The following is a 26,107-nucleotide window of genomic DNA, read 5'->3' on the forward strand; positions in this document are numbered from 1 at the left end:
CGTTAAATTACAATATCATCAAAATGAAAGAGTCGATTTATTTCTAATTTTGTACAAAAGATGCGCTTGAAGTGGTTTTAAGTTTTATATATCCATTTTATTATTATTCATCTCCTCATATTACAATGTTGCAGCTTTGAACAACTAAAGGAGGTAAATAGGTGACTGATTCAGGAATTTCTGTGATTTTAAAAATAGAGCATGTTATTCACGATGATTAATACTTTAAAAAACGAGACTTTGTTAACCTTTAAACCTACCATGACAACCGAAATTATTAGAATGATTAATCGCATCAATGAGCTACTCATCCAATTAATAGGTCATACTGTTAATTGATGATTGTTCTCTAGTTGCCGTTCCCAATAATTTGCGTGGTATTACTTCCAAATTCTTAATATTGTATACAAATTTATTGTTGAATGTATTTAACTGTACTGGGTGGCCAGATAAGAATGCAAAATTATTGACTAATAAGTGACCTAAGGAATAACGTTCAAATATTTGCAAATTTCCAAGGAAATGTAATCGCTACTCCTCCACGATCCGAGCTCTCGATCCTCGCGACCATATTATTACTATTAGTCCAGACTACCAAGGTAAAAATGTCCATGAACACGCATCGATTCGCCTGAAAATTTGGAATTAAGCTTGACTTATCCTTATCCTCAAAATCTTCCCTATACTCTTACCTACCTACCCAAGCTACCCCAATAACTTCCGCAAACAAAAAATAAATGCGTTTGTATTTAATTTTTTAGATTAATCAACGGACAAGTACAACAAATGGAAAATTAGTAGAAAGTAAGGGACAATTCAAATTTGGCTGGATACAGGGTGTTTTCATAAGATGTCTATTGAATATATGGGGTGTTATATTATTTCTTCGACTAACCTGGGTAGTGGGACAAGCTGGAATAGGTGAGTTTAACATATAGAAACGAGGAAGGTCGATTTATTTAATTCTTAGAAAAATCTGCAATATGAAGTAAACATAGTTTGATTAGGAAGTAAGTAAGAACGACATGCAGATCGAAAAGAGTTATACAGTTCATCTGTCCCCTCCTTCTTATGTATGGTTAGGTGTGAAAAAATGATGTTTATGCATCCTATCTAAATTAACAGTGGCCCAAAAGGCCCCTATGAGTTGTAAGCATACAGTGTGTCCACGTAAGTTGGCCTCATATGGGCAACTTTTTTATTATTAATTTTACGAAAAAAAGTTATTCTTTATAAAAAGTTCTGCATGGTCCGAAACCTAAAATTCAATCATCAGATGTTAAATTTTTTCAGTCGTATACGAAGTTTGTCAAAAAATGTGATTTTTGCTCTAGAGTAAAGTACCTTTCTTTTTGACAATATCGAAAATTGTTATAAAGAAAAGATGTTTAGAATTAAAAATAGCTTTCAAATATTCAACATGGTTTATTTACATTAAAAAAATATTTTTTTCTTCATTTTCTCTGCGATTACGGTGGAAATTTAAGTTTGCACATTAATGCATTGCATTTATTAATTATACATTTGATTAAACAATTCCAAATAAACTTTTAAAAACAATTATCTCTTAATTTTTATCGAACACTGATAACCTGTAAGTTGCTTAATCACTAGTTTGTAACATTCTAAAGATGCATTTAAATGAAGTTGTATACATAATTTACTTTGTTACAATAAATACTAATGAATAATCACTATCTTCAATTTACTAATGCCTCCACATATCCTCCATTTATGTTTATACATGAAACAGTTCTATTACAAAATTCTCATTAACCATATGGGGAGTTATATTACGAACCGCTTCTGCAATTATTCTCTCTAAATGGCTTTAAAGGTAAACTTTCTTTTCAGGACAATCCATTTTATTGATTCTAACGACCACGGTAGTCACTTCTATAACTTCATTATCAATGTCTGCCATTTGTACAAACGGGGATATAAAAGGAGGTAAGTGGGTAATAACAGTAGTTTTCACTGCAACTACCAAATAGTCAAAGGCTGAGAATAATGCAGCTGCTATCGTTTAATCAAATTATTTAAACTGTCCATGTTCATTTCCCGTCTCAATAACTTACTCACGAGACCGCATACAATCGTCCGCGGTACAAACCTCATTCAAGAGCATCCCTATCCAATTCTTAGGTGTTTTATTGACCCATTTATAATGGAGGATCATTCTATTGCGATATTTTCTTGTTTATATAAATTTTACAATGCGAGTTAATTTTTTCTACTATGTTTCTCTACAACAGTCTGTCTTTTGCTTTCTTCTTCGGTTCCTTAATATCCATACTCTTTAAATCTATCTTGACCTTCCTCCCTTGCTATGTCTACTTGCTCCCATTTTGTTATTTTCCTTCTGTAAATGTGTCTATACAATCCCAGTCTGGATGCTTAATATTTTCATTTCTCCAACTTGTATTATTTTTTCTTTTGTTGTCATTTTCATTTTTATAATTTTTTTCGCATAGTTTTCTCTTATTTTAAGATTCTCAATCTCATATCGTTGTTATTATAATTTATTTCTGGATTTAGTGTCTCCAAGATCAAAAAGTGATCAGTTTCCGTAAATGCTTCATCAAATGATCTGACGTAATTCATAATATTTACATGCTATTTATTACAGGAGGAACATACTACATGATATCTCGGAGCTTAGGTCCAGAATTTGGTGGTTCTATTGGTTTGATTTTTTCACTGGCAAATGCAGTTGCATGTGCAATGTACGTTGTTGGTTTTTGTGAATCATTGCAAGACCTACTCGACGTTTACCAAATGAAAGTTGTTGATGGTGGTATAAACGATATCAGAATCATCGGTAGCATTACTATCATAATTTTGACAACAATTGTGGTTTTCGGAATGGAATGGGAAGCTAAGGTAATATCGTAGAATATCAGAAATGAATTATTATGATATGGTATCTCATATTATATAGAAATCCTCACTATTCAATTTCATTTAAAAATTCAATAAACTCTATGAACCCTTCCCATGTATATAATTTATACTGTTTGTGCCACTACATAAAAAATACTTTCATAATAATAAAATATACCGCAACTTTTAGTGTTTTTACCGTTAGTTCGATAATTCACTTTCTATTAATCAGTTAAGTAGTTTACACATTGTGACTTTTTGATAAATCCCGAAACAATTGTTGATAAATATATTAACCTACCTTACTTTAACCTAAAAACACTCTACCACAACGAAATCTTCTTCAACTACCTTACATTATGAATTAAGCTTAATATTTTTCAATTATTACTCAACGTCCAATATATCATTTCAAATTTAATTAAAATGTCGGGTGGGAAGTACAATTTTATTTTAGAATAATCGGGAGAATAACTGTAGTATTTACTTTTCATCAGTGTTTATTTTAGACCTTTGACGTCACGGAATATGTCGGCCTTACTGAAATGTTTAAACTACAAAATTTTAGAATTTTTCACTGTATAAATATTGATCAAAGAATTAAAAAAAATATAATTAAAGTTGTACATAAACTAACCAAAACTATTTTTTTTAAAACCATGCAAGTACTCTATTCGATTTTTTAATTAAGAAAAATAATATGTTTCATTTCAGGCACAGTTTGCACTTCTTGTAGTGTTAATTATTGCTCTACTGGATTATTTCATTGGTAGTATAATTGGTCCTCAAAGTTTAGAAAGCAAAGCAAAAGGCTTCTTGGGTTTTAACGGTAAAGTATATTTGTTTCGCTATATAGTCTACTTGAGCGTATTTAGTGTCATTTAAACAAAAATCTGATTATCGGGAATATTTTAATTTAACCATTCACAAAAAAAAATATAATTTCAATATAATATTATCCATTGAGGTTTACCTATTTTTCCTATCGATGTTCTAACGTTTCAAATACTCCTTCATAGAAAGATTGTTCAAATACTGATTGACTGCACTTATGATTTCATTAGTTTATCACACAAATATTCTTTTGAAACATTAGGTAATTGCTGAGCGCCAAATCTGGAAAATATGACGGATTCTCAATTAATTCGGAGCCTTCCTGAGCTATTGCAACTGTTACATAGGATAGATCTGTAACTTGATGCGTTATCCTGATTCAAGACATTACCTTCGCGCAACTTCCTCCGACGGTTCTCGTATATCGCGTCACGTAATTCTAGAACTGAATTCACATAATTTGCACTTCTCCATGTTGCTCCTTTTTGTAGGTAATTACACCTTCAGCATAACCTTATCTTCTGGCGGTGGTGAGCTGCTCTGAATTTTGGTCTATAGGTGATCCATAACTCATTGCAAGTAATGTTAAATTTTTCCATGTTTAGTTCTGCAGTAAGTATATTATATACCACATGGTATGAAAGGACAGTATTTAATTTGTCTGTCAAAAAATCATGGACTTGTTTCGTGTGTGTTAGTGGTTGTGAGTGCTCCGTCTACATGTTTTTTGTACACGACTGTTTACAACTCACGACACCACTTTGTGGCTTTCTAATTTGGGCTTCTACTGCTGCTGTCTGTATATGTTACAATGTGGTGTGATGGTAAATAATTGTTTTGATTTACAAATGGGTCGGTGACGAATCAGACTACATATATTGAATACAAAAATACCGCTTCTTTTATGTGCCAGTCTTTGGGATATAGAATTAGTCATTACGGTCTTCGATTTTGGATCTTATGTAATAATGCCTTAATCACAGAAAAGAATCATTTTTATATTGTCTCTCGAAACAAAATATTTAGCAAAAGTTGATCTATACAAGAAATTTAAAATATATTATTTTTATACAATTAATATTGGATTTATTCAAATTATTTCCTCGTTTTTAGCAACATTAGGCTACAATAATCTTTTTTCTGACTACAGATGGTCTGAGGGAATGAGTCAAAACTTTTTTAGTGTCTTCGCTATATTTTTCCCGGCTGCTACTGGAATATTAGCAGGAGCTAATATTTCCGGAGATCTTAAGGTAATATAATAAAATTTTATAATATTTTGTAGATATCGAAAACAACTAAACTATTTTAAGATAAATATATGAAGAATCAGATCATTACATTACATCTATATTGCAAACTGTGATTTTGGGCTTTCCCGGACCTCATGATAAGACTTGCTCACTCACTATCCAGGGGTATCGCTACTAGCATCATTAAATCTGCTCTAATGTATATGTACCCTCTAGTGTATACATATGTTCTATCTTTCACCATAATTATTAACTGATGCTGCTCCTATCTTGATGATAATAATTTATTCTCAAATCTGTGCTCCAATTTCGTACCGTACAAATTACCATTATAGATCTTACCAGAGATATACAACAGGTTTAGATATGCAAAGCTACTAGCATCATTAAATCTGCTCGAAATAGAAGTACGAGGGCCAAGCTTTTCAATACCCTCTTCAAAGAAAGTCGCCATCAATGAATTCAAGTAGAGTACAAAACAGTCCTTGAAATTTCTGGAAATTCCGTAGACAAAGCAGTAATGGTGAATCTGCGGTTTTCTTTGCCCATTCTGTCAACTCGTTGAACCAGGTCATTTGAAACGACAGATTTGCGTCATTGGTCCCCTTCATCATGCACATCATTACGGCCATTTTTAAACTTTCGACACGATTCACGCACAACACCATCACTCTTGAAGTTTTTCCCATACACACGACTCATTCTCCGATAGATTTCTGAAGCACTTTATCCTTCAGCCTGTAGAGGCTTCGCAATTCACACTTGGCGGCAGCATCAAATAGCGGACAAGTTTACGTGGCTGTAGCACAACGCCGACTGACTCCTGAATGTCAACAAAGGCGTCTACACGGAGCGATTGGAGGTTGAAAAAAAACGGCCCTTGTTTTCGACTGAGTTTTTGTCTTTTATGACTTTTTACCATATCGATTATTTCCTAATAAAGGTCTTGGTATGTTTGAAATTCTGTGGATGTAATTTATTATGTCCTGCGAACTACTACAAATATATGGTACAAATCAATACATATTAGCTGATTGGTTTGTTAAAAAATGCACATTAGTAGTCGGCAATTCTTTTACTTACGAGAATTTTCGCTTCAGTTGCCTCAGTCATGTATATTTTTCTTTTGATTTCCCTACTTATTATTTCTTATTGTAGGAATATGTTTTTGGAATTCACTCATTAGGAACGTGCTCTTTTTTTGCCTATAAATATTATCCTCGGCTTTCAAAGAGACGTTTTTTTAGATGTAAATAATCATCTGAATTTACAATCAATCAGAAGCTATAATATTTTTCAAGAAATCTCCCTAAAAGTCTCCAACCTCTTTAGGAGAAAAACACCCAGATCGCAGATCGTTCAAGCTTCGTGGCCCACTGATTTATTAAGATAACTTTCTCGTTATATTTGTTTTGAAAACAACCACTAATGAACTGAATATCTACAACTGCATATAGATACGAAGAGTGATCAAATATCACGATTTATTATTTTATTTAAAATGAAGTAAAAAAGTAACAAATTAATGTCTTTTAAAGTACTGCTATTGGCTGGTAATTCTTTTCTCACAACGTTGGATTCGAGACTGGAAGGCTTTCATCTGTTGTATTATAGGCTATTCATTGACGAAATGTTTCCTTTAAGAATAGTTAGTTTATTTTTGAGTCAGAAGTCACATTGTGCTGAAAATTTGGTGAAAAAGACGGATGTGAGCAGATAAAAAGACTTTGAGAGACCAAAAATTTTGTAAATTGAAAGAAATTCGTTGCATCGTGATTGGAAAAGTTCATTTTAGATCTCTTTTTTCGCACATTGTTGAGCGAATGTGTTCCTTGGAATTTAATATTATCATATAAAGGTTCAACAATTGAAATAAATAAGTGATTACTGCTATAAAAACTATATATACACATAACTTTGAAAGTTTAATTGTTTTTGTAGTTGTAAATTTTATTGAATCAATTTTTAGGATCCTCAAAGCTCGATACCTAAGGGAACATTGCTGGCTATACTTGTCACATCTTCCACCTACATTTTGATGTCAATTGTCGCTGGTTGTACGGTACTTCGAGATGCTAGCGGTAATATAACGGATTATGTAAATGGAAGTTGGCCTGTTTGCTTACCTGGAAATTGTACATATGGACTTCAAAATGATTTTCAAGTGAGTCTAAAAACAAACGTCCAGTACAATTTCAATAAAAATCCTTATCATCCACCTTCACAATAGTCTCCATTTAACTCTTCACAACGATTGCAACGTTGCTGCCACGATGAAATATTTCATTTTATTAGACTATTTATTATTAGAAGTGAAAATCTGAGAGCGCTACTCCGCCCGTCCAAAGTTGACGTTTACAAATAGAAAGTTACAATGGGACGAAGATGTATGAATGCTTGTCAGGACAGATAGATTGAAAAGAGACTTTACAAATCTCTAGAGAAAATATTATTGCCATATTTCAAAGTGAAATACAAAAGCATTTTTTATGAGCAAATTCTTAAATTGTAACGTGGCTAGGAAGGATTTTATTGGAGGTTTATTATAATTTGACATAACTATGCAGCTAGTGAATGTTCTGGAACACTTCTAGAGATCTCACGATAATATTCTAGATCCTAGTATGACAGGAGGGACAGAAGATGATAGAAGTTGACGAATGAATGGTAAGGGAAGGTTATTAAACTGGGAGTTATTTTTCTTTCTCTTGAAATTTCTTGCATGACTTATAACTTCGCAGCCATAAAATATTATAAAACTGTTCTAAAGAACATAAGAAACAATGTCTCTGATTGTCTATCAAAATAGCGCACGATAGAAGAGACGGAGAAGGTGATAGAAGTTAGCAGATGATTTTAGAGGAATCTGAAAGTTTCAAGTACCAAGTTTTAGACCTTGCTTTATGTATAAACTATAGGTCTATTTTAATAAATGTTTTTTTTTTTCAATCTTTGTGGTTCAACCTGTCTTTAACGTTTATTAGAATATTTTGATAATATTTTTTTAATTCATTTTGCTATTTTTCAATGAATACGTTCTCTATCAACTCACATTTCAGGTAGTAGAATTAGTCTCTTGGGTCGGACCGATAATTTACGCAGGATGTTTTGCAGCTGCCCTATCATCAGCTTTAGCATCTTTGGTTTCGGCTCCTAAAGTTTTTCAAGCTTTATGTAAAGACAAACTATATCCAGGAATACATTGGTTTGCTAAAGGTTATGGAATCAATAACGAACCCTACAGAGGATATGTACTAACGCTTATTATAGCCGTTGGCTTTATATTAATAGGTATGAAATTTTTGTACTCTAAAGTTGCCATCAATTTATCTTGATTCAACTACAAATTATTCAGATTATTGATCCAACTAATTATAATGTAAAGCGGAATATGAACTTTTATAAATTATTCCCAGCTTAATTCTTCTAGGCAGTATTTGTTATTTGGCTTGATGCATCATTGTATTGTTTTGACGAGATTATATTTATAATAGTCAATCAACTGAAGGTGGTTCGGATGAAATCATATCAAGTATTCAGTGAATTGTAGGAGGGAAGTCAGAAAAAATGCAATCGCATCTTATCCCATGTTTGATCAGTCAGAATATTTCCAAGTCCAAATCAATACTGGACTGAAGACTCCAATACGTATTTTAATTTTACATTTAAAGACAATCTGTTCGTCTCTTCGCTAATTGAGTTATATGCCCTATAACTAATCTTATCTTCTTCTTCGGTGGTTTGTTCTACTTAAAAGAAAACTTAATATATTATTTATACAGATCCATGTTTTACGACAAATAGAGTAAAGCGACTATACTATCAAACTGATAAGCTGTAATAAGTTCACTGCTTGTGACCATACATAAAGGTTAGAGACGTACTAATTGAAACAGATACAAAGTAATTACTGTTTAACCTGCCGTTTTTTATCACGCCACGTATGATGTGAAGTATTTTCCTATTTAGTGTCGTCCAAAATCAACTTCGAAATACTACTGTGGAATAGGCTGCTCCTAGAATGTTTGACTGGAGACATTTTTGGAGATATCATTATATTAGACCAGGGGTCTCCAAACTTTGAAGTCTTCGGGCCAGAATAATTTTTTCGGTATGTTCCAAGGGCCAAAACAATAATTTTTCTGCAGCAATCTTTGTTTACTAAAGCAAATATCGAGCAAGAGTCTGCAACTCGCGCCAGCTATCGTGTGGCCCATGAAATCGCAAAATTTGAAAAACCATTCACTTATGGAGAAAGGATAAAAGAATCTTTAATTACAGTAGCCGAATAAATATGCTCCGAAAAGGTTAATTTATTGAAAGCTGTCACTAAATACTGTGCATCTAAATGTATCTTCTCAACTGTCGGACAAATATGCCTTTGAGAGTAATTTATCTCCAATATTGCGAGCCTTGTGAAATACCAAAAATTTTAACAAATAGGAACAGTTTAAATTATTACATCTAATTTGCAACCTCGGTTTTTTTTGTTCATATCCATTTAAAGATAATTTCCTGTTATAATTATCAAAAGTAGACTAGGCTATTGAAAATTCTATCTCTTAGAGACCTCATTCGATATATTCATACAATTAACAATTTTCTTCTTATACACATACACTATTTTGAATATTCTACTAAGTGTAAATTTGTTTGCATGAATAAATTAAAATGGTTTCATGAAGTTATCAATGTTAATATCCAAGACTATGTAATACTCTGTAATTTACCGTGCATAAGGTGTTTCAGGTACCAGAGGCTAATATATCGATATAAAATGTTGAACTTGATTTAAGTGTCTCTAAATTTATTTCAGGTGAATTAAACTTGATCGCACCTTTGATTTCAAATTTTTTTTTGGCGGCATATACACTAATAAATTTCTCAACTTTCCACGCGTCGTTAGCAAAGCCGATAGGATGGAGACCAAAATTTAAGGTACACCGAATTGAATTTATATCCAACTATAAAATTTACAAAAATAATTCTCTTTTTAGTACTACAATATGTGGTTGAGTCTTCTAGGATCAATAATGTGCTTATTGGTGATGTTTTTGATATCTTGGATTACAGCTTTATTAACATTCACAGTGGTTTTAACCTTATATCTACTAGTAGCTTACAGGAAACCAGGTAAAATAATTTTATATATCTTTTTCTAAAACCGTTTATAGGATCATTATCAGTCTTAATATTGGGTTTCTATAACAAAACTTCATTTATATTTTATAAAGTACCGAAAACTTTTATCGAACTGCTCATATTGTTAAATTTAAATAGTGTCAATTTATAGAAAATTATTTCAATTTATATTAGTATCGAATGTAATTCACGTACTTTACGTATGTATGTATTTATGTATGTATTCACGTAATACGTACTTTATATATTTATTTTTTTACTTTCAGATGTTAATTGGGGCTCTACCACACAAGCCCAAATGTACAAAAATGCGTTACAGGGAGTATATCAGTTAAATACCGTCGAAGAACATGTAAAAAATTATAGACCTCAAATATTAGTAATGTCTGGCATGCCTAGTGCTAGGCCAGCACTAGTTGACTTTGCTCATTTATTAACCAAAAATTTGTCTATGTTGGTGTGTGGACATATTAATACGGTAAATATTATTTAATATAATATTTGATTTGTATATCACTGAGGCTCTGCATTATAGGCTATATAAATGGAAGACAAAAGCGAATATTTTTTTTGAAAATGTATAAAAATTAGTATCGGGAAATTGCATTCAATGTTTTCTTGATTATAAAGGTTATTTCGTCACTTTACTTAGTAAAACTCCTGGACAAAATTAACGCACCACTTATATTTTTATTGATATTCTTTATTTATTGATAATTTACTGTACGACAAGTAGACTATGGACCGTATTTGACATTGACAATTGTTACTTAAGTTAACTATAGTATGCATAGTATACATAGTATACATCCGGTTGGTCAATATCATATTGTAAGTTTTGTCAATTTTTACATGGTACAAGAACTCAACTGGGCGTCTTCCGTGCATGTACGACCATAACAAAATTCAATAAACCACTTTTCTCTGTCTAAATTGATGGTGCAGAGTTCCCACGATATTTCTAAAGTTCACAATTACCCTTTGTTTGAGTAAGGAGTTTTTTTCTGCTATAACAATACCCAATGAGTACGTGAAATTCGCTTTTTTCCATTTCTTATCAAAATACGAGGTAGTCAAACGCAAGCTAAATGACTCAACTTCAAATTTTGACACCAGCCAAATGTCTGTTGACATGATATGTCGGAAAAATCAAAAACTCGCCATTGAATTCAATTATTATAAAGAGTTAGAAATATACAATTTACTATTATGTATATTAACTAATGTTTCAGACTTCCCTTCAACAAAGAGTACGAAATGTTTTGAATTACAAAGCTAATAGTTGGCTGAGAGCTCACAAACTGAAAGCATTTTATATGCAGATTGATGGCTTGTCTTTCGAAGAAGGTTGCAATGCTTTATTAAAGGCTTGTGGTATTGGTAAACTAAAACCAAACATCCTTTTATTGGGATTCAAAAATGATTGGCAGACATGCTCTGATGAAGACAGATGTCAGTATTTTAATATTTTGCAGTAAGTAAACAAGTCTTAATATACAGAGGTGAAGTGTATATAGAAGTGTTTTAGAAGTATTTTTAAGAAGGTTGTGGATAACCCCTAATGTTTTGAGAAGCCTTTTTGAATCAAGAAATTATAAATCTTTTCCGTTAAGTTATACCTAACAAACTTTGGAAATATGTTGAGGTGTTAGGAATTTAAAAAATATCTTCCTTTGAAATAATAGGCTTGGGAAGAAACTGATGTTTAATCTTACACCAAACACTGAAGGAGCTAATATTGAACAAACTACTTACTATCACTGTACCAACATTCACAATTACACTGAAAACTATTCACCTTCGGCGTTTGAAGTCGCCAGTCTGGTAATTTTGAGTGTTGGTCCAATGCTGTATGAATATGAAAGAAACTGATTATTATTGACAATCATGCAATACCTCCTCTAAAATGTGACGATATCCTCTACCAGAATGCATCTCCAACTATCTTTGTACTTATGTTTTCCATCAGTGTTTGGATTATCAATTTAACAATTGAGGCATTTGTAATATATTTTAAAATGTTTCCGTCAACTATTGGAAGTGACTATGATAATTTTTTTGAGTTCCACGTTAGTTTGGAAGAGCTGTTCTCCAAGCCACTGCTTCAGTTCAGGGAAAACATGAAAGTTGGAAAGTTGAAAAATATTATCAACATCTGCTGGACGTAATAAGTAGAAAGTTTTCTGTAACGCAACTGCAACTTGCGTCCTTAACTCTCTTCACAAAAACTTATTAAAGTGAATTGTGTTGAACTGTGTTACATAAAAAACAATCTTTTCAACTCTACGCAACCTTAGAAATCTGGAACTGGGAATTTATCCTTTTCCACTCATCTACGATCTTGCACCTAGTGATTTTTACTTGTTTTCGAGATTGGAGATCTGGCTAGCAACACAGTGCAGACATCAGAATTATATGACGAAGGAATTTGAAAGCTTATCGACCCCTATGATAAATGCCTCGTCGTTAGGTGACTATGTAGAAAAGTAGAATTTTAGTCGCTTTTTAGTTGTGGATGATGATGAATATGTACTCAAAACAGTTTGTTACTTTCAAAATTACGCTTCTAATTGACGCAGGGTGAAAGCACTCATAAGTTGTTATTTAGTAGTATCAAATAAAATATGAAGATGAAAAAATTACGGAAAAAACAATACAGGGAGTTATAAGAAAAGGAGATCCGTCTCTAGGATAGATTGAAAACTGAAAAATATTTGGAGTTTGTTCAATAGAAAATTTTCGTAACGCCATCCATATTCAAGATAAAGGGCTTTGAAGAGAAAAATCTGTTATAACTTCATAATTTTCAAAGCAAATACTCCGAAAACGGTACACAATATCGAGTTTTACTGAGAGTACCTTTATGGTGTAAAATTCAATGATGTTTAAGTTCACTTGAAATTTTACCTAATAAATCTACTAATAATAAAAAAATTATGTTCAATACTACTTGGTACGAACCGTGTAACTAGCGTCCTCTATGAAAGTGAGACATAAAAACAAGTTCATTGGATGTATCAGCTTCCAAAAAATATTCATATAAAATGTCAAGACAATGTTGCCAGTTGTTGCGTCAAAATCGTAAAACATGTGTAGAATTTTTTTTCTTCAACGCCCTTCATCTTGTATACGGATGGCGTTACGAAAATTTTTTAATGAGCAAACCCCAAATAATTTCCTATTTTCTATCTATCCTGAGACGAGATCACCTTTTTTAACCTCCCTGTATATGAGGTAAATATAGAGATAAGAGGAAGGAAACAAGTATTGAGTGTGAGATAAACATACATAATGAAATACGAGGTTGAAAAGTATATATTCAATCAACAAAGCATGTTCCTTTGATAGAAATACAAATGTGTAGAATAAACTTTTTTTTTTAGATAACTTTTTATGTTTTATGTTGTTATGGCCAAATGATGCTGATGTTTATTATTTTTTTAGCTCAGCCTTTGATTTGCACATGGGAGTAGGAATTATTAGAATTCAGCAAGGCTTCAATCCAAATATTTTTTATGAAGAAGAAGCCAAAAGCGTTTGTAATCTTCAAGGAAATAAATCATACAGTCAAATTTCACAAGGTAACAGAATCTTGTTATATTTGTCATTTTTTAACACAATTTCAAATCAAAATGCGCTTTCTTCGCCTGTAAGTTCTAATTATTGTTAGTGACACGAATTTAAAATACCATTGTTTTAGCTAGCACAAGTAGTGGAGAAAAATCTATTAAAACTAACAAAGAGATTGTTAGTGAAACTCCAAACCCTGACAAATCTACGAAAAAAGCGAAATCTGTAGAAGAATCAGTGGAAGAACAGGAAGGAGTTAAAAAAACTTTGTCAACTGGATTATATTTTAAAAAACAACAAAGAAAAGGGGGAACAATTGATGTATGGTGGCTTTATGATGATGGAGGTAAAATAACATTATTAATTAGACACGCACCAGTATTTTAGAAAACTGTTAATATTGTAAACAAAAATTTGAAAAGGAAACATTAATTTTCCTACAATCGTCTAAAAAGAATTCGTTGAAAAAAGCGTAAAATATCTCTAATAAAATTTTATAATGAAAATGGTTTATAATAAAAACTTTTGTTTGTGTTTTATCCGCCCAGATGTTGCCTATACTATATATAATTAGCTCCTTATCGTACTAGTTTTTTTGTTTCCATTTTTATAGGTATAAAGTTTTTGTATTTTCAAGAATGTTACATCAGTTATTGGTTCTACTTTATTCACTCAACTGTGAATAAAATCTAAATTTCAAGTTTGATTAATGTCAGTTTGTAGAGATTCATATAAATTTGACAGTCTCTTCTCATATTCTACTTATTTCCGATCGGATTCAAATCTTGTCCAAAATATTCAACCAGTTTCTTCGAGGATCTCCATAGTACAATACGTAAACTTATTTGGTCTGAACGTCCATTTAGATAAGGCAGTAAACTGCCAGTAACCATACTGCCTCGAATACACACAAATAGTAATGGGCTACCATAAACAAGAGCACCCCCAAACCATTACTTCAACAGTCCTTGGGGTTGTGACTTCTACGGCCGTCATGCGCACCTAAACAGAATCGCATTTGTAGGTGATACGATATTACGCCAATTTGCCTCCCAATGCTGTCGTTCTCTGCACTAGCTGAAACATTTACAACAGTGGTCTGCATTTATTGGAGTACTTATCGTAGACAACACGAAAAGAGACCAAAAGTACCAATGAGGAAGTATAGTGTATGCATAGTAACAAGACTACCTTCCTCTTCAAACCATTGATCAGGAATTTTACGAATAGTAGCAAAACGGCCTCGCAGAGCTAGTTGCTTGAGGCATATATCGTGACACTCACAAGTTTAACAGTCGATCCCCACCGTGTTCCTCTACCATCTTTTTCTCAGTTCATATTTTATGCTAGAATGAACAAACTTCTCTATAGGCTACCTACATTAAACATGGTCATTGACTTCAACAAAAAAATTCTAATTTAAAATTGAAATTTGAATGGACATCTCATAGTTGTTAATATTTAAAAAGATACTTATATTTGGAAATGGATGACTTGGAATCAAAGTCATATATTATCTTTTTGTAGCTTTCTGGTTTTTATTATTCTTCGCATAAAATGAAAATATTTCTATTTCTGTTTAATGTATATTGACATCACACCCTATCACTTAACTAATCATTGAGCTTGACAGGTGGCTCTTAAAATTTGAAATTTTAGTTCTCAATATATACGAGCTATAAAAAAAGTCACACAATTAACTGTGGGAGGGGAACAAAATATGGTAGAAGCCCGATATATTATAGGGGCATTCATCACAAATTATCAATTCAATATTAAAAATATTGATGTTGAATAAACAGAAATCTTATATATAGGGATTTTATCATTTTTTCTCCATAATTATAGTTTAAGATAAAGCTGGGAGCAATTTACTTCAGGAACAAGTTCTATTCCACTATTCAAATTTTAATCTGTACCTAATAAACTAAAATTTTTCTTCTTCACATTTCTAGGTCTTACTCTTCTTTTGCCTTATATCATTAACACTAGGAAAAGCTGGAGGGATTGTAAACTAAGAGTATTTGCATTGGCAAATAAGAGAAACGAATTGGAAATAGAACACAGAAACATGGCGAGTCTTTTGGCGAAATTTAGGATCGATTACGCCGATTTACAAATTATATCCGATATCACAACAAAACCTCAAGAAAGTACCAAGAATTTCTTCGAATCGATAATAGCAGATTTCAGATGTAGTAAAAATGATACTGAACAACCAGGTACATATTCACGACATATTAATTATAGAATATATAGACTATAGTACTAGTGTCATGATTTTTGCGTATTGCTGTTGATTTAACTTATGAATGAATTTCATTTATGCGTTGGTCTTGGACAGACACACCTCCACTTTAACAATCTCGGTTCTACTCCCATCGACTCAACACACACACACATCAAATAAATATAGTTGATTCCATACTTTGAAAAAGGATAAGATGAGGAAGTAATTGACGGAAGAGCTGATCAGCTAAATCCTTTCCTGGGAAATAATGCTAGAAACCAAACGAAAGTGTGGAGCCTGTATTCTTAGTATGCATATTTCGTCTCACCTAGAAAGCTGCACTTGAAAGTGGAGTATCACCTGAAAATATATTGAAAGCTATGTTCATAACAAAGACTGCCTGGACAGCAGCGAGCACATTCGCCAGTTAGGTGTTGAAAAAACTTCATTCAGAAGACAAAAAAAAAGGAGAAGAAAGCAATTGACGGGCGAGTGTGTTAATAGTTAAATCCTCCCCTGCGAAATAATTCCTAACGGCGGTCCTGCGGAAGGAACAGGACAGAGATAGAGGAGGTTTTTTAGTCAGTATGAGAAATGTTTTGAGAACGATATACTAGACAGTAAACCAAGCTGTAAGATACTTGAGAGTATTTTTAACCCAAATTTCTATACGAAAACATGAGTAGAACACACATTTGATAATGTCTTTTATGTTTACTAAAATTATTTGATAATTTCTGACCAAGTTTTCGCACGAGTGGCAAGGGTAGGTGTTTCATTTGTTAAAGTTTACATTCAGTTGAATTTTCGATTTATGATTCATAATAATTTTTAAACAGGTTGGATAATTAGTTTTCATAAAAGCATTTCAGTTTTTCCCTACAATTTTCTTCGAATTTTTATTTGGAATTCAATTGCTGTCACTTAATTAGTTAATTTTTTTATCGAAGTATCGTTATCAGTAATGGAAAATTGTGAAATTTGAAAAATAATTTACCTAATTGAGCTTATAATTATATTTTATAAATACCTGGAAACATTTCAATTGATGATGGTTTCTTTTTTGTATATTTATTATGGTTAATGTACATTGATGTCATTGAAATTTCATGGCCACGAGAAAAGTTTTTAAATATTTTGTCATCCTCAATTAATTCTCATTTTTTTAGGATGTATATCCGATTCAGAGCTTCTGGCAGTGGAAGACAAAACGAACAGACATTTAAGATTAAGAGAACTACTGCTTAAACATTCTAATTCGGCCAATATTGTTGTTGTCACTTTACCCATACCCCGCAAAAATATTATTTCAGCACCACTATATTTAGCTTGGATAGAAATTCTCACAAAGGACATGCCTCCTATTCTCCTAGTGAGGGGTAATCAAACATCAGTATTAACATTTTATTCATAATTATAAATATATAATCATAATATTTGCTGTATATTTTTACAATATATAAAATTTTTGATACTTGAAATTTATCTTTATAACATTCAACCAATATAAGTTTTTGTGAATCTTCTCAAACATTTAATGGAATAAATTGCCTTCATGTGAAAGCTAAAGTCATTGTTTGGACTAAAGAAACCTCATAAATTATTATTGAATTCCATGTTCAATAAATGATTAGTATTAAATTATTTTACTGATACATCCAACCATAGATGAACTTCTATTGTATACCTCTCCTTCACAAATCCCGCTTCTCTTCTCTTCTTTGAGATTGCTATTAGTTCACCTAGCAATAGCTATATATTCCAAACATTGATACTTGTCTATCTCAGAAACATCACAGAGTAATTGCAGAAAATAATTTCAATGGGATCAACTTTTTTGTAAGAACAATGTAATGTAGTGTAATAACAATTTAGCATTTTGAGCACTTTGATAAATATGGTCTAAGTAATAAAATTTCAGAGAACCACAGAATTAACATTAAAGATAAAGAGAGCGAGGCATGGGAGCTTGTTCAACTGGGTGTGAAGGTTGTTGAACGAGGTCGTTAAAACCAGTGAAGTAAACTGTAGGCCACAATAAATTAATAAACCTGCTTTCGTCTCAATCAAAACACAAGGACCATTAGAATATAACATAATAGTCCTTGTATCTATATAACGTTCACCTTATAAATAATAACATTAATATTTGTATAGTTATATATGAGAATCAACAAATAAATAGACAGACACACACATACATGTATTTTTCAGTAGTGATATTGCTATCTGACCAAAGAGATCAGTAAACATAATATAGTGTAAACTTCATTAAATGTGTAAGTTCTCTCAAGTTCTCTCTGATTGGAGGCCCTTCATTCACCACATGAGCCCTAACCAAGGACTCTTCCACGAAGTATAGGAGAATTAGAAGTAAATAGCATCTTAAATTTAGAAAAAATTATAAACACATGTAATGAGAAGCGGACCCGAAAAATCAAAGTGAAACAAAATATCTAAGAAATATTAACTGGACTGGATTCTAGAAACACGATGAATACAATCAGACTGGAATCTCTTGTCCACAATTTTGTGAAGGGAACAGGAGGCTGGAGAAACAAAACGCAGACTAACCACTTAGATAAGGGAGTAGGTTGTCTAATTTACTTACAAAGTTGTGAACATATGAGATACCATAGAACTATATATACGTTCACTGCAAAGTTTATACACTGAACAAACTTTTAGAATAATCACTTAATGATTCGATTAAATGTCCAATTACACAGAAAAAATACTTTTCAGCAAAATGCTATCTTCCATTCTCGAGTGGAAAATATGACCATTGTTCTTGCCTATGTCACCAAGATGAAAGATACACGCTTGTAATTTGTGACAACACAAAATTGGATTGTGTGAGTCTAATGAAAAGAGACCGTTCTATTTCCTGTGCAAGAGTCCTTTGGTTCGAACTGCTGATAGAGAAAGAATATTAGTATAACACTCTCTACAGTATTCTAGTTGGATCGCTATGATATGGATGTTTGGAGTGGTGGAAACGGCAAAGGAGAAGAATAACAAGTTTTTATACCAATAGCGAGCAAAGAGAGGCAGAGAATGATAAACCGATGTTATTCCTCTCTCTTACAATAATACAACTCCACTTGCTCTCGCTGTCTTTAATATTAACACATTTATTCATAACCAGCATATAAATTCCATTATGTCAGTAAGCATATCCTAATAGAAAGTATTTTACATGTGAGTTGACGAATGTACTGAATAGACTAATTTAATTTTTGTCTTAACAAAACAAGTCAGAGGGTTTGTATGGAGAAACATTCAATAAACATTTTATTTTGCATTCTCACACATCTCTATGTACAAGTTTGCAGCAGGAGAGAATGGGTAAACAAGGAAGTTGATTAAAACATACCATGAACTAAATTTTCGAAAATCGAAGCAGTTTATTGTAACCTAAATTAACTTAGAGCCAGTAGTAAACTGTTCGTGTTCGTAGTGTGTTGTTATGGTAAGGATATGTTTGTGACAGGTCGAGACCTTGAAATTAGCCAGAATAGGTGATTACTTGTACGATGTAGGTAGATTGAGACTGTGGAATTGTATCATTTTCTACCACATAAGTGCTATCAAATTTATTTGGATCCATGACATACAATTTATGTAAGTAATTCAGTGCGTCATGTACACTGCGACCTAAAAGATCTGTTCCTTTTTCTTGCTGGGACACTGGGTATGCTCAGTATTCACAGCTGAGCTATTAATTCTTTTCAGGAAGTTCAGCATGTGAGATGGCTCTAGCTGTCAATGATCTTCATCTTCTATTTTATACGCTCCCAGGTGTAATGTTATAGAGTTCCATAGTCTCTCACATTTGAATATGGGTAGAGGGTTAGTCCTATGTAAACTAGCATATTCAATGAGGGTGTTTAGGTGCTAATGACAAAAAGAACTTCAACTACTTTTTATTGAAAATTATTTTGCTCTCGTCAAGATGTTGTTTGAAATAAATGAAAGTTTAATTATTTTTGAAAACAATTTTATTTAATTCAACAAAAAGGAATATACGAAACACGTTCATATAATAATTCTTATCCTATTAAAACTAATGTCCCAAATCTTTAGTAAACCACCTGAATTGTATATAAATGAAAATTACCCTTGTTTTGTTATACAAAGCTGGGGCAGTTTTTCTTTTGCACTATATATTTCTAAAAAATTCTTCACTTTTATAATATTTTTAAAAATTGATCAAGTAATGTCAAAATTCACCCATCAATACAACACAACCAAGGAGACCCCAAGGTTTTTTGGGGTCGATTCATTTACTTGACGTTCCCTACGTCGACCAACATTCGCCATTAGTAGATAGAATATTCCACCTTTCATAAACTTGACCTCGTAACATAACTTCATGTTCTGAAGGTGTACACTAGTAGGTGACTCTAGAGAAGTCGCGATCGAGCTTTTTTCGAAAGAGGATCCTGCACTACATGGCGACTCTGACATTCAAAGATGATACCGAATATCAACATCTGGGCGGCCAAAGTCATCAGAACAGCAGAAAACAATAAGAGTGTAATATAATTCGGTTGTGAGAATACGAATTTTATAATACACAAACGCAAAAGTAAGTGTTGATACCCCCAATTAAACGCTTCTTGACGTTTAATGTCTTGTTTCGGGATAGATTAATTTTATCGACCCACAACATATAAATTCTATTATGAGGCATCCCGTATGATCTATTTCAATAGTATTTTGTTAGTTGTTACGACGGAAATCCATGACAAATTACTAAGGAAATTAAAGGAATTTTACTTTGTCTACTCTCTACTATGTAAGAAACTATAGAGAAATACAAGAGAATATAACATCGAATAATCCTTGATGTGCCAATGTATTTAGTCAATGTTCCTTGGCACACCACAAACTGCATTTTCTGTTAGGATTGCAGAATGAACACTGTTAGTCTGATAATAGTAAAGGATTCCACTTTTAAGTGTATATTTATAATAGGATTAAAGAATCTTCTAGTCAGAGAATATTTTAATTTAAAATAAATTTAGTAAAAAAATTGCTTATTTTACGAAAAATGTCAGATATTTCTCTCAAGAAGAAAAAAATGATGAAATTTTAAAATTAACCATTACTAAAAAAGTGAAATTTTTGGTTAAGCTATCAATTGTTTAAGAACATTTTTCTGCAGACATATACTTGTGGGACCACACACAGGCCTGAAAGAAACAACTCCCTTTAAAAGTACTCCAAGTTTGCAGAGGAAACAAATCCAATATCAGAGCCATTTAAAACCAACTCAATCTAATATTAAAAAGTCATATGCAAAAAATATGGAAAATCCTTTGAGCGATTCTCTATCACAAAAACAGGTGAATTTAAAAACGAAATTGAGCCTTGTTTACAAGTAAGCATGCCACTGAGTTTTGTGAAATATCTTTGTAAGCTGTGATGTGAATCATCTCTAGTTTCTCCTCACATATTTATATGTGCTTTCTCTTAATCATGTTCCTAAATACCTGTATTGAAACAATTTGGCAGAAGCTCTGTATCATTGAAACATACATTTATTATTCCAAATATGAATTTCTTTTTAAATTGTACTAATGGGTGAAAGTTCGACCATTAATATAGTACACAATTGAATCTACTTAATATATAAATTTTCTATAGAATTGTAAATATAAAAATTAGGATCGTTTTATTTTATCGCTTCTAGTACCCAGTTTTTGTTTTCTTATTTTATACATGTGCATCATGAGAGCATACATCCCAGGCATCATGGCGAAAAGTAAATATATTCTAAGAAACACTGAATAGTGGAATGTGAAATTAAGAGCGTTTGGTAAAGATATCGACCATTTACCGCTATCTTCTACAAAAATTAGATTCCTGAACAGAACGACGGCTTCGCAGCTGAAACCTACAGGATAAAGGATGATCCAAGCAGTGTAGCGGAGCCATGTTAAAACTTTGTTTTGTTTCTGGTAAAGTTGTGACATATAATAGGGGTACCTAAAAAAAAATCAAAATGTACGAATATAACTGTAGAAACATTGAGTGCAAAAATCTTTCTCTTTTAATATATTATACTTTTACATTTTTAAGCTTATTATAATTTTGGAAATAGAGTTTTCCACTTTAATAACACATTTTTAATATTGTGAAAGAATATATTTTAGTATTTCCTAAATATAAAGGTAAAGGCTACAAGTCATAAAACCAGGTATAAGTTTAAATATAAAAGATTATAAAAAACCCAAAATATTTTAAGTGAAGGGATAACCATAGTACAGTAGTTGTAAGTAGTTAGTTCTCTTCGATCTTTAACATTGTAAGGACATGCCTCAGAAACTCTAACAGAAATAAAATAATCTTCCAGTTATTAACGTTTTTAATTATTTTTCATAAATACACCATTACCTATTCCATAATCCCAACAGTGACTCAATTAAAATTTTTTTGATTTATCACCTGTTGGGCAGATCTATAGTTCTACGGCTATTCCTTCAGGACATGAGAGACAGATAATTTTGTAAATATGAAGGGAAAGAGTAAAAGCTAAAACACTATCTGTAGTCCAAGATTATTATTGTTATGGTACCAGTCACGAAACAACTAGAAAAATTCAGCCAGATGAGTCATAGGCAAATGGAAGAAAATTTGGACAAGAAAATTTTTGCATAAATATTTAATACCCTACTTTAGATAATCTGAGTGTGAAATTGGCTGGGCATATAAGTGCATATGAAAATTTTAGTTTCTTTGATAATTTATCTGAAATACATACAAACCAATTGAAAAATATTGCCAATGAACTAGTGAATGAGGAAAAATTTTTTGTGTACCACTGCATTAATCAAAATTTCCCAAAAAATTGAAATAGTCTTTAGGCATATGATGTTTGGTATAAAGTTTTAATAAAATTCATGGCAGATTCTGAAAATACAAATAAAAACTGTTCCTTTAGAAAGAAAATTTGTATTCATTATTGGTGTAACTGAACTTAATTATCCAAAATAGTCCATTATACTAATTTTTATTACAAGTAGTTTCCTCTATATACAGTAACTTAGCTCATTGTAGTTCAACTTGTACAACATTATTTTAAAATAATATATGTCATAAAAGTCTTACCGTATAACTTCAATTGCACACCAAGTTAAAAACAAATAGAAAGTGACTGGCATCACTTGGATTCTTCTTTCTTGATCTAAATTAGCCAATAAAACAAATAACCTTCCTTGAATCTGTAGACAAGGCATCAACATGCCTCCCTTCACATAACCAAACAAAGGATGGAGTATTTCGAGGCATTGTATTAATTGCATAAAACACATAAATGGTCCAACAGAATCGTATACGTGTGGGAAAAAATCTTCACCATCTCTGACAAATTTAATACATAACACAATAGTTATGTACATAAAACCTATATACATAAATAGGTTGTAAAAAGTGAGGTATACTTTTTTGATGTCCTCTAAAAAATGAAGGTTAATTTTTATTCATTAATATATAGACATTAGTTTTAGATAATAATTCCCATTTGTTCTTTTTACTGATAGAGCAATATAAATTTCACTTGAAATCAGTTACCTTTCCTGTAACCCAATTCTTCTTTTTGTAACTGTTCATAAAGATTTGGAAAATCTTGTCGAATGTCCCTAGTTTCTTCTTCAATGGCTTCATCTTCAGATTGCCATTTATCAAAATCAATTTTTAACCATGCCGGTTTGACAGGCTGTATTGTTAATCGTGGCCACCATTCTTTTTTTGATTTAAATAATACTATGTCTATTTTATGATCAGTTATTTTAACATTTTTTGTCTGCAAAACAAATATTTTACAATTCTGCTACCAATAATTATATATATATATATATATATATATATATATATATATATATATATATATATATATATATATATATATATATATATATATATATATATATATATATATATATATATATATATATATATATAACTTACGTTTTTATCTACTTCTGAATGAAAATCAATGGAAAATTGGTATTCTTTCAATCCTTGCGCACCAACTCCTTTTGTAAGAAAGGAAAGTTTGTTATTTTCTAAAATTATTCTCGGAACCTAAAACGTTACCAGATTTTATCAGGTTACATTTTTATGTCATATTAAAACTTACCTCCGTGTCTTTTAAATCTACTTTTAAAAACAAATTAGATTCGTTCTGAGCCCAATAAACAAAAGGACTTAGCCCATTCATTATTCTACTTTCTAAATATGCTAAGAATATTTGTAATTCATAGATATGGATAATAATTTAATATGTAAGGATTATTAGCATGACATAGAACTTGTTATAAATATAACCTTAAAATCAACTCATTAAGTGTCAACCGCGGTCTTATGTATATAACAGAGGGGGTTAGTGGTCTGTTATATATATGTATATTCGTGTATAAAACCATGCTGTAGCTGTTGATTATGAGTGCATTCCACGAAGCACTCACGACAATCGCTCACGACCACGATCATTCCTGTTCCATTTAGTCCATAGCGTTATAATCGTAAGCCCAAGTGGAAAGATTTACGAGGTGTTTTGAGCGTTGTGATAAATATTAACGAATTTGTAGGTTATTGCATTTTCTAATGAAGTGCTTAACTGATTTACATTGAAGTAAAATCAAAATATCTTCTGCTGCGATAATGAAATATTTGCTGGTGCGTCACAAGAATGCTTCAATGGTACTTATAATCTCACATACCGCATCAAATAATGAAATAGATTCTCATGGTTGCAATCTGTGTCGCTTTAGCTTTGAAAATTCCTCCTAATTCTTTCAACACTCATTTCGACCCACCTTCGTAGTCATGAGTGACATTCTCGCCGCGACCACAACGCTCATAGTCGCTATGTGGAACGCCCAAAAGAGTATTTCAGTTTAGTGGTATTCACCCTTAATTTCGTAAGTCTGTTTGATCCCTATCCAAGTAATTAGCAGCGATCTAAATTTTGAACGGATTATTTTGACTGATGACGTGACTGACATTATCTATGACATAAGTAAAGTGGTGATATTTAAGGAATATTATTTCAATATAATAAATAATAATTAAGTAAAATGGCAGTTGTTTTATCATTGTGGAATTTACTCGAAGCCTCATTATTATTTTTGAATGCTGTTTGTATTTTAAATGAAGATCGCTTTTTAAGTAAAAGTAAGTAAAAGAATAATTTAATTCTCTGGGGTAAATTCATATTTTCAACTTATTTTCAGTTGGATGGAGCTTCAGTGGTAATAATATTCAAGGCTTCGGAGAAAATCCTTCAACAAAATCACAAATATATACCCTCTTCCATTCTATTAGAACTGTAGCTAGGAGTAAGTATTAAGGCATACATAATTTGTAAAATATATAGATTATTTATAAATAGTTTCTTAGATCTTTTCTAATATGAAGTAATCTTTTTGACTGAAATACATTTTTTCTTTTCATAGTTCCATTAATATTCCTCAACATTCTGATGATATGCTTGAAGCTAATACTCGGATGACATTATGTGATAATAACTTAGATGTTAAGATGATATTTTCTATTTATGTACATTTTGTAATATAAGATTTTTCAAACAAACATTTTTCTATGTCCATTTTCCAACTTTTTGTTCATTTCTTTATATTGTCTCCCCCAGACATTATAGATATCCCTAGACAATCAATATCCCCAACCTTTACTATGCTAAACTCTCTTGCTTGGTTTTCATTTCTACAGATTGATGCCTACAGAGGTCTATGTTCTAGATACCTTGTTTAGTTTGCTTGGACTGTACACTTTTACTCTTTTTGATATTTTGATGAACACTATATTATCTACATATGCCAAGATTGTGCTTTTGTTTAGTTTAAGCACTTTATTCCAAAGGAATACTACTACCTATTTTTGACAAAATTCAAAGACCAAATTCTAACTTGGAACACTATGTATCTATAAATATTTGTATAGAATATATTAAACTTTATTAGTATAAGTTTTTGCCTGATGAAAATCTTAATTAATTGTATTATGTACGTGGTGCTGTCCATGAGTTCTTAGCCTAACATAGAACAAAGGGTTAGATATAAAAAAAACCGATAATTTTTCAATACAATTTCTTTTAATTTCCACAGGACCTGCCACATGTAATTTTCTAATGATTCTCGTCCCAATTTTTTAATTGTTGAAAATGATG

The 26,107-nt window shown here is 31.6% G+C and overlaps 3 protein-coding genes across 9 annotated transcripts in view; 2 read left to right on the forward strand and 1 right to left on the reverse strand.

Annotated features, from left to right (window-relative positions):
• The window catches only part of LOC130898926 (solute carrier family 12 member 2), a 30,271-nt gene extending 12,718 nt beyond the window's left edge, over positions 1–17,553 (forward strand). For 6 of the 7 annotated variants that reach the window (XM_057808530.1, XM_057808527.1, XM_057808526.1 and 3 more), the window contains 15 exons: positions 762–921; positions 1,855–1,950; positions 2,630–2,883; positions 3,598–3,712; positions 4,831–4,970; positions 6,940–7,134; positions 8,030–8,261; positions 9,787–9,908; positions 9,968–10,103; positions 10,379–10,590; positions 11,345–11,586; positions 13,557–13,693; positions 13,813–14,028; positions 15,638–15,904; positions 17,082–17,553. In XM_057808530.1, coding sequence (XP_057664513.1) covers positions 762–921; positions 1,855–1,950; positions 2,630–2,883; positions 3,598–3,712; positions 4,831–4,970; positions 6,940–7,134; positions 8,030–8,261; positions 9,787–9,908; positions 9,968–10,103; positions 10,379–10,590; positions 11,345–11,586; positions 13,557–13,693; positions 13,813–14,028; positions 15,638–15,904; positions 17,082–17,326 — 2,769 coding nt within the window. In that variant the 3' untranslated portion in view covers positions 17,327–17,553. Of the gene's footprint in view, positions 1–358; positions 600–761; positions 922–1,854; positions 1,951–2,629; positions 2,884–3,597; positions 3,713–4,830; positions 4,971–6,939; positions 7,135–8,029; positions 8,262–9,786; positions 9,909–9,967; positions 10,104–10,378; positions 10,591–11,344; positions 11,587–13,556; positions 13,694–13,812; positions 14,029–15,637; positions 15,905–17,081 lie in introns of those variants that run through there. The other variant, XM_057808532.1, reaches the window with a different exon arrangement.
• Positions 17,554–19,895: 2,342 nt separating this feature from the next.
• On the reverse strand, positions 19,896–24,849 carry LOC130898927 (very-long-chain (3R)-3-hydroxyacyl-CoA dehydratase). The gene is made up of 5 exons (XM_057808534.1): positions 24,059–24,849; positions 23,887–24,003; positions 23,491–23,722; positions 23,029–23,374; positions 19,896–21,906 (listed from the first exon to the last, which is right to left on the reverse strand). Exons 1-5 carry the CDS (start codon positions 24,137–24,139, stop codon positions 21,582–21,584), a joined length of 1,101 nt encoding a protein of 366 aa, XP_057664517.1. The 5' UTR covers positions 24,140–24,849; the 3' UTR covers positions 19,896–21,581.
• A 17-nt stretch (positions 24,850–24,866) lies between these two features.
• On the forward strand, positions 24,867–25,512 carry LOC130898928 (immediate early response 3-interacting protein 1-like). Its single transcript, XM_057808535.1, has 3 exons — positions 24,867–25,095; positions 25,155–25,259; positions 25,377–25,512. The coding sequence occupies exons 1-3, from the start codon at positions 24,999–25,001 to the stop codon at positions 25,430–25,432; spliced, it is 258 nt and encodes an 85-aa protein (XP_057664518.1). The 5' UTR covers positions 24,867–24,998; the 3' UTR covers positions 25,433–25,512.
• The last annotated feature ends 595 nt before the right edge of the window (positions 25,513–26,107 follow it).

Source organism: Diorhabda carinulata, chromosome 10 (genome assembly GCF_026250575.1).
Source record: "Diorhabda carinulata isolate Delta chromosome 10, icDioCari1.1, whole genome shotgun sequence".
NCBI lineage: Eukaryota > Metazoa > Arthropoda > Insecta > Coleoptera > Chrysomelidae > Diorhabda > Diorhabda carinulata.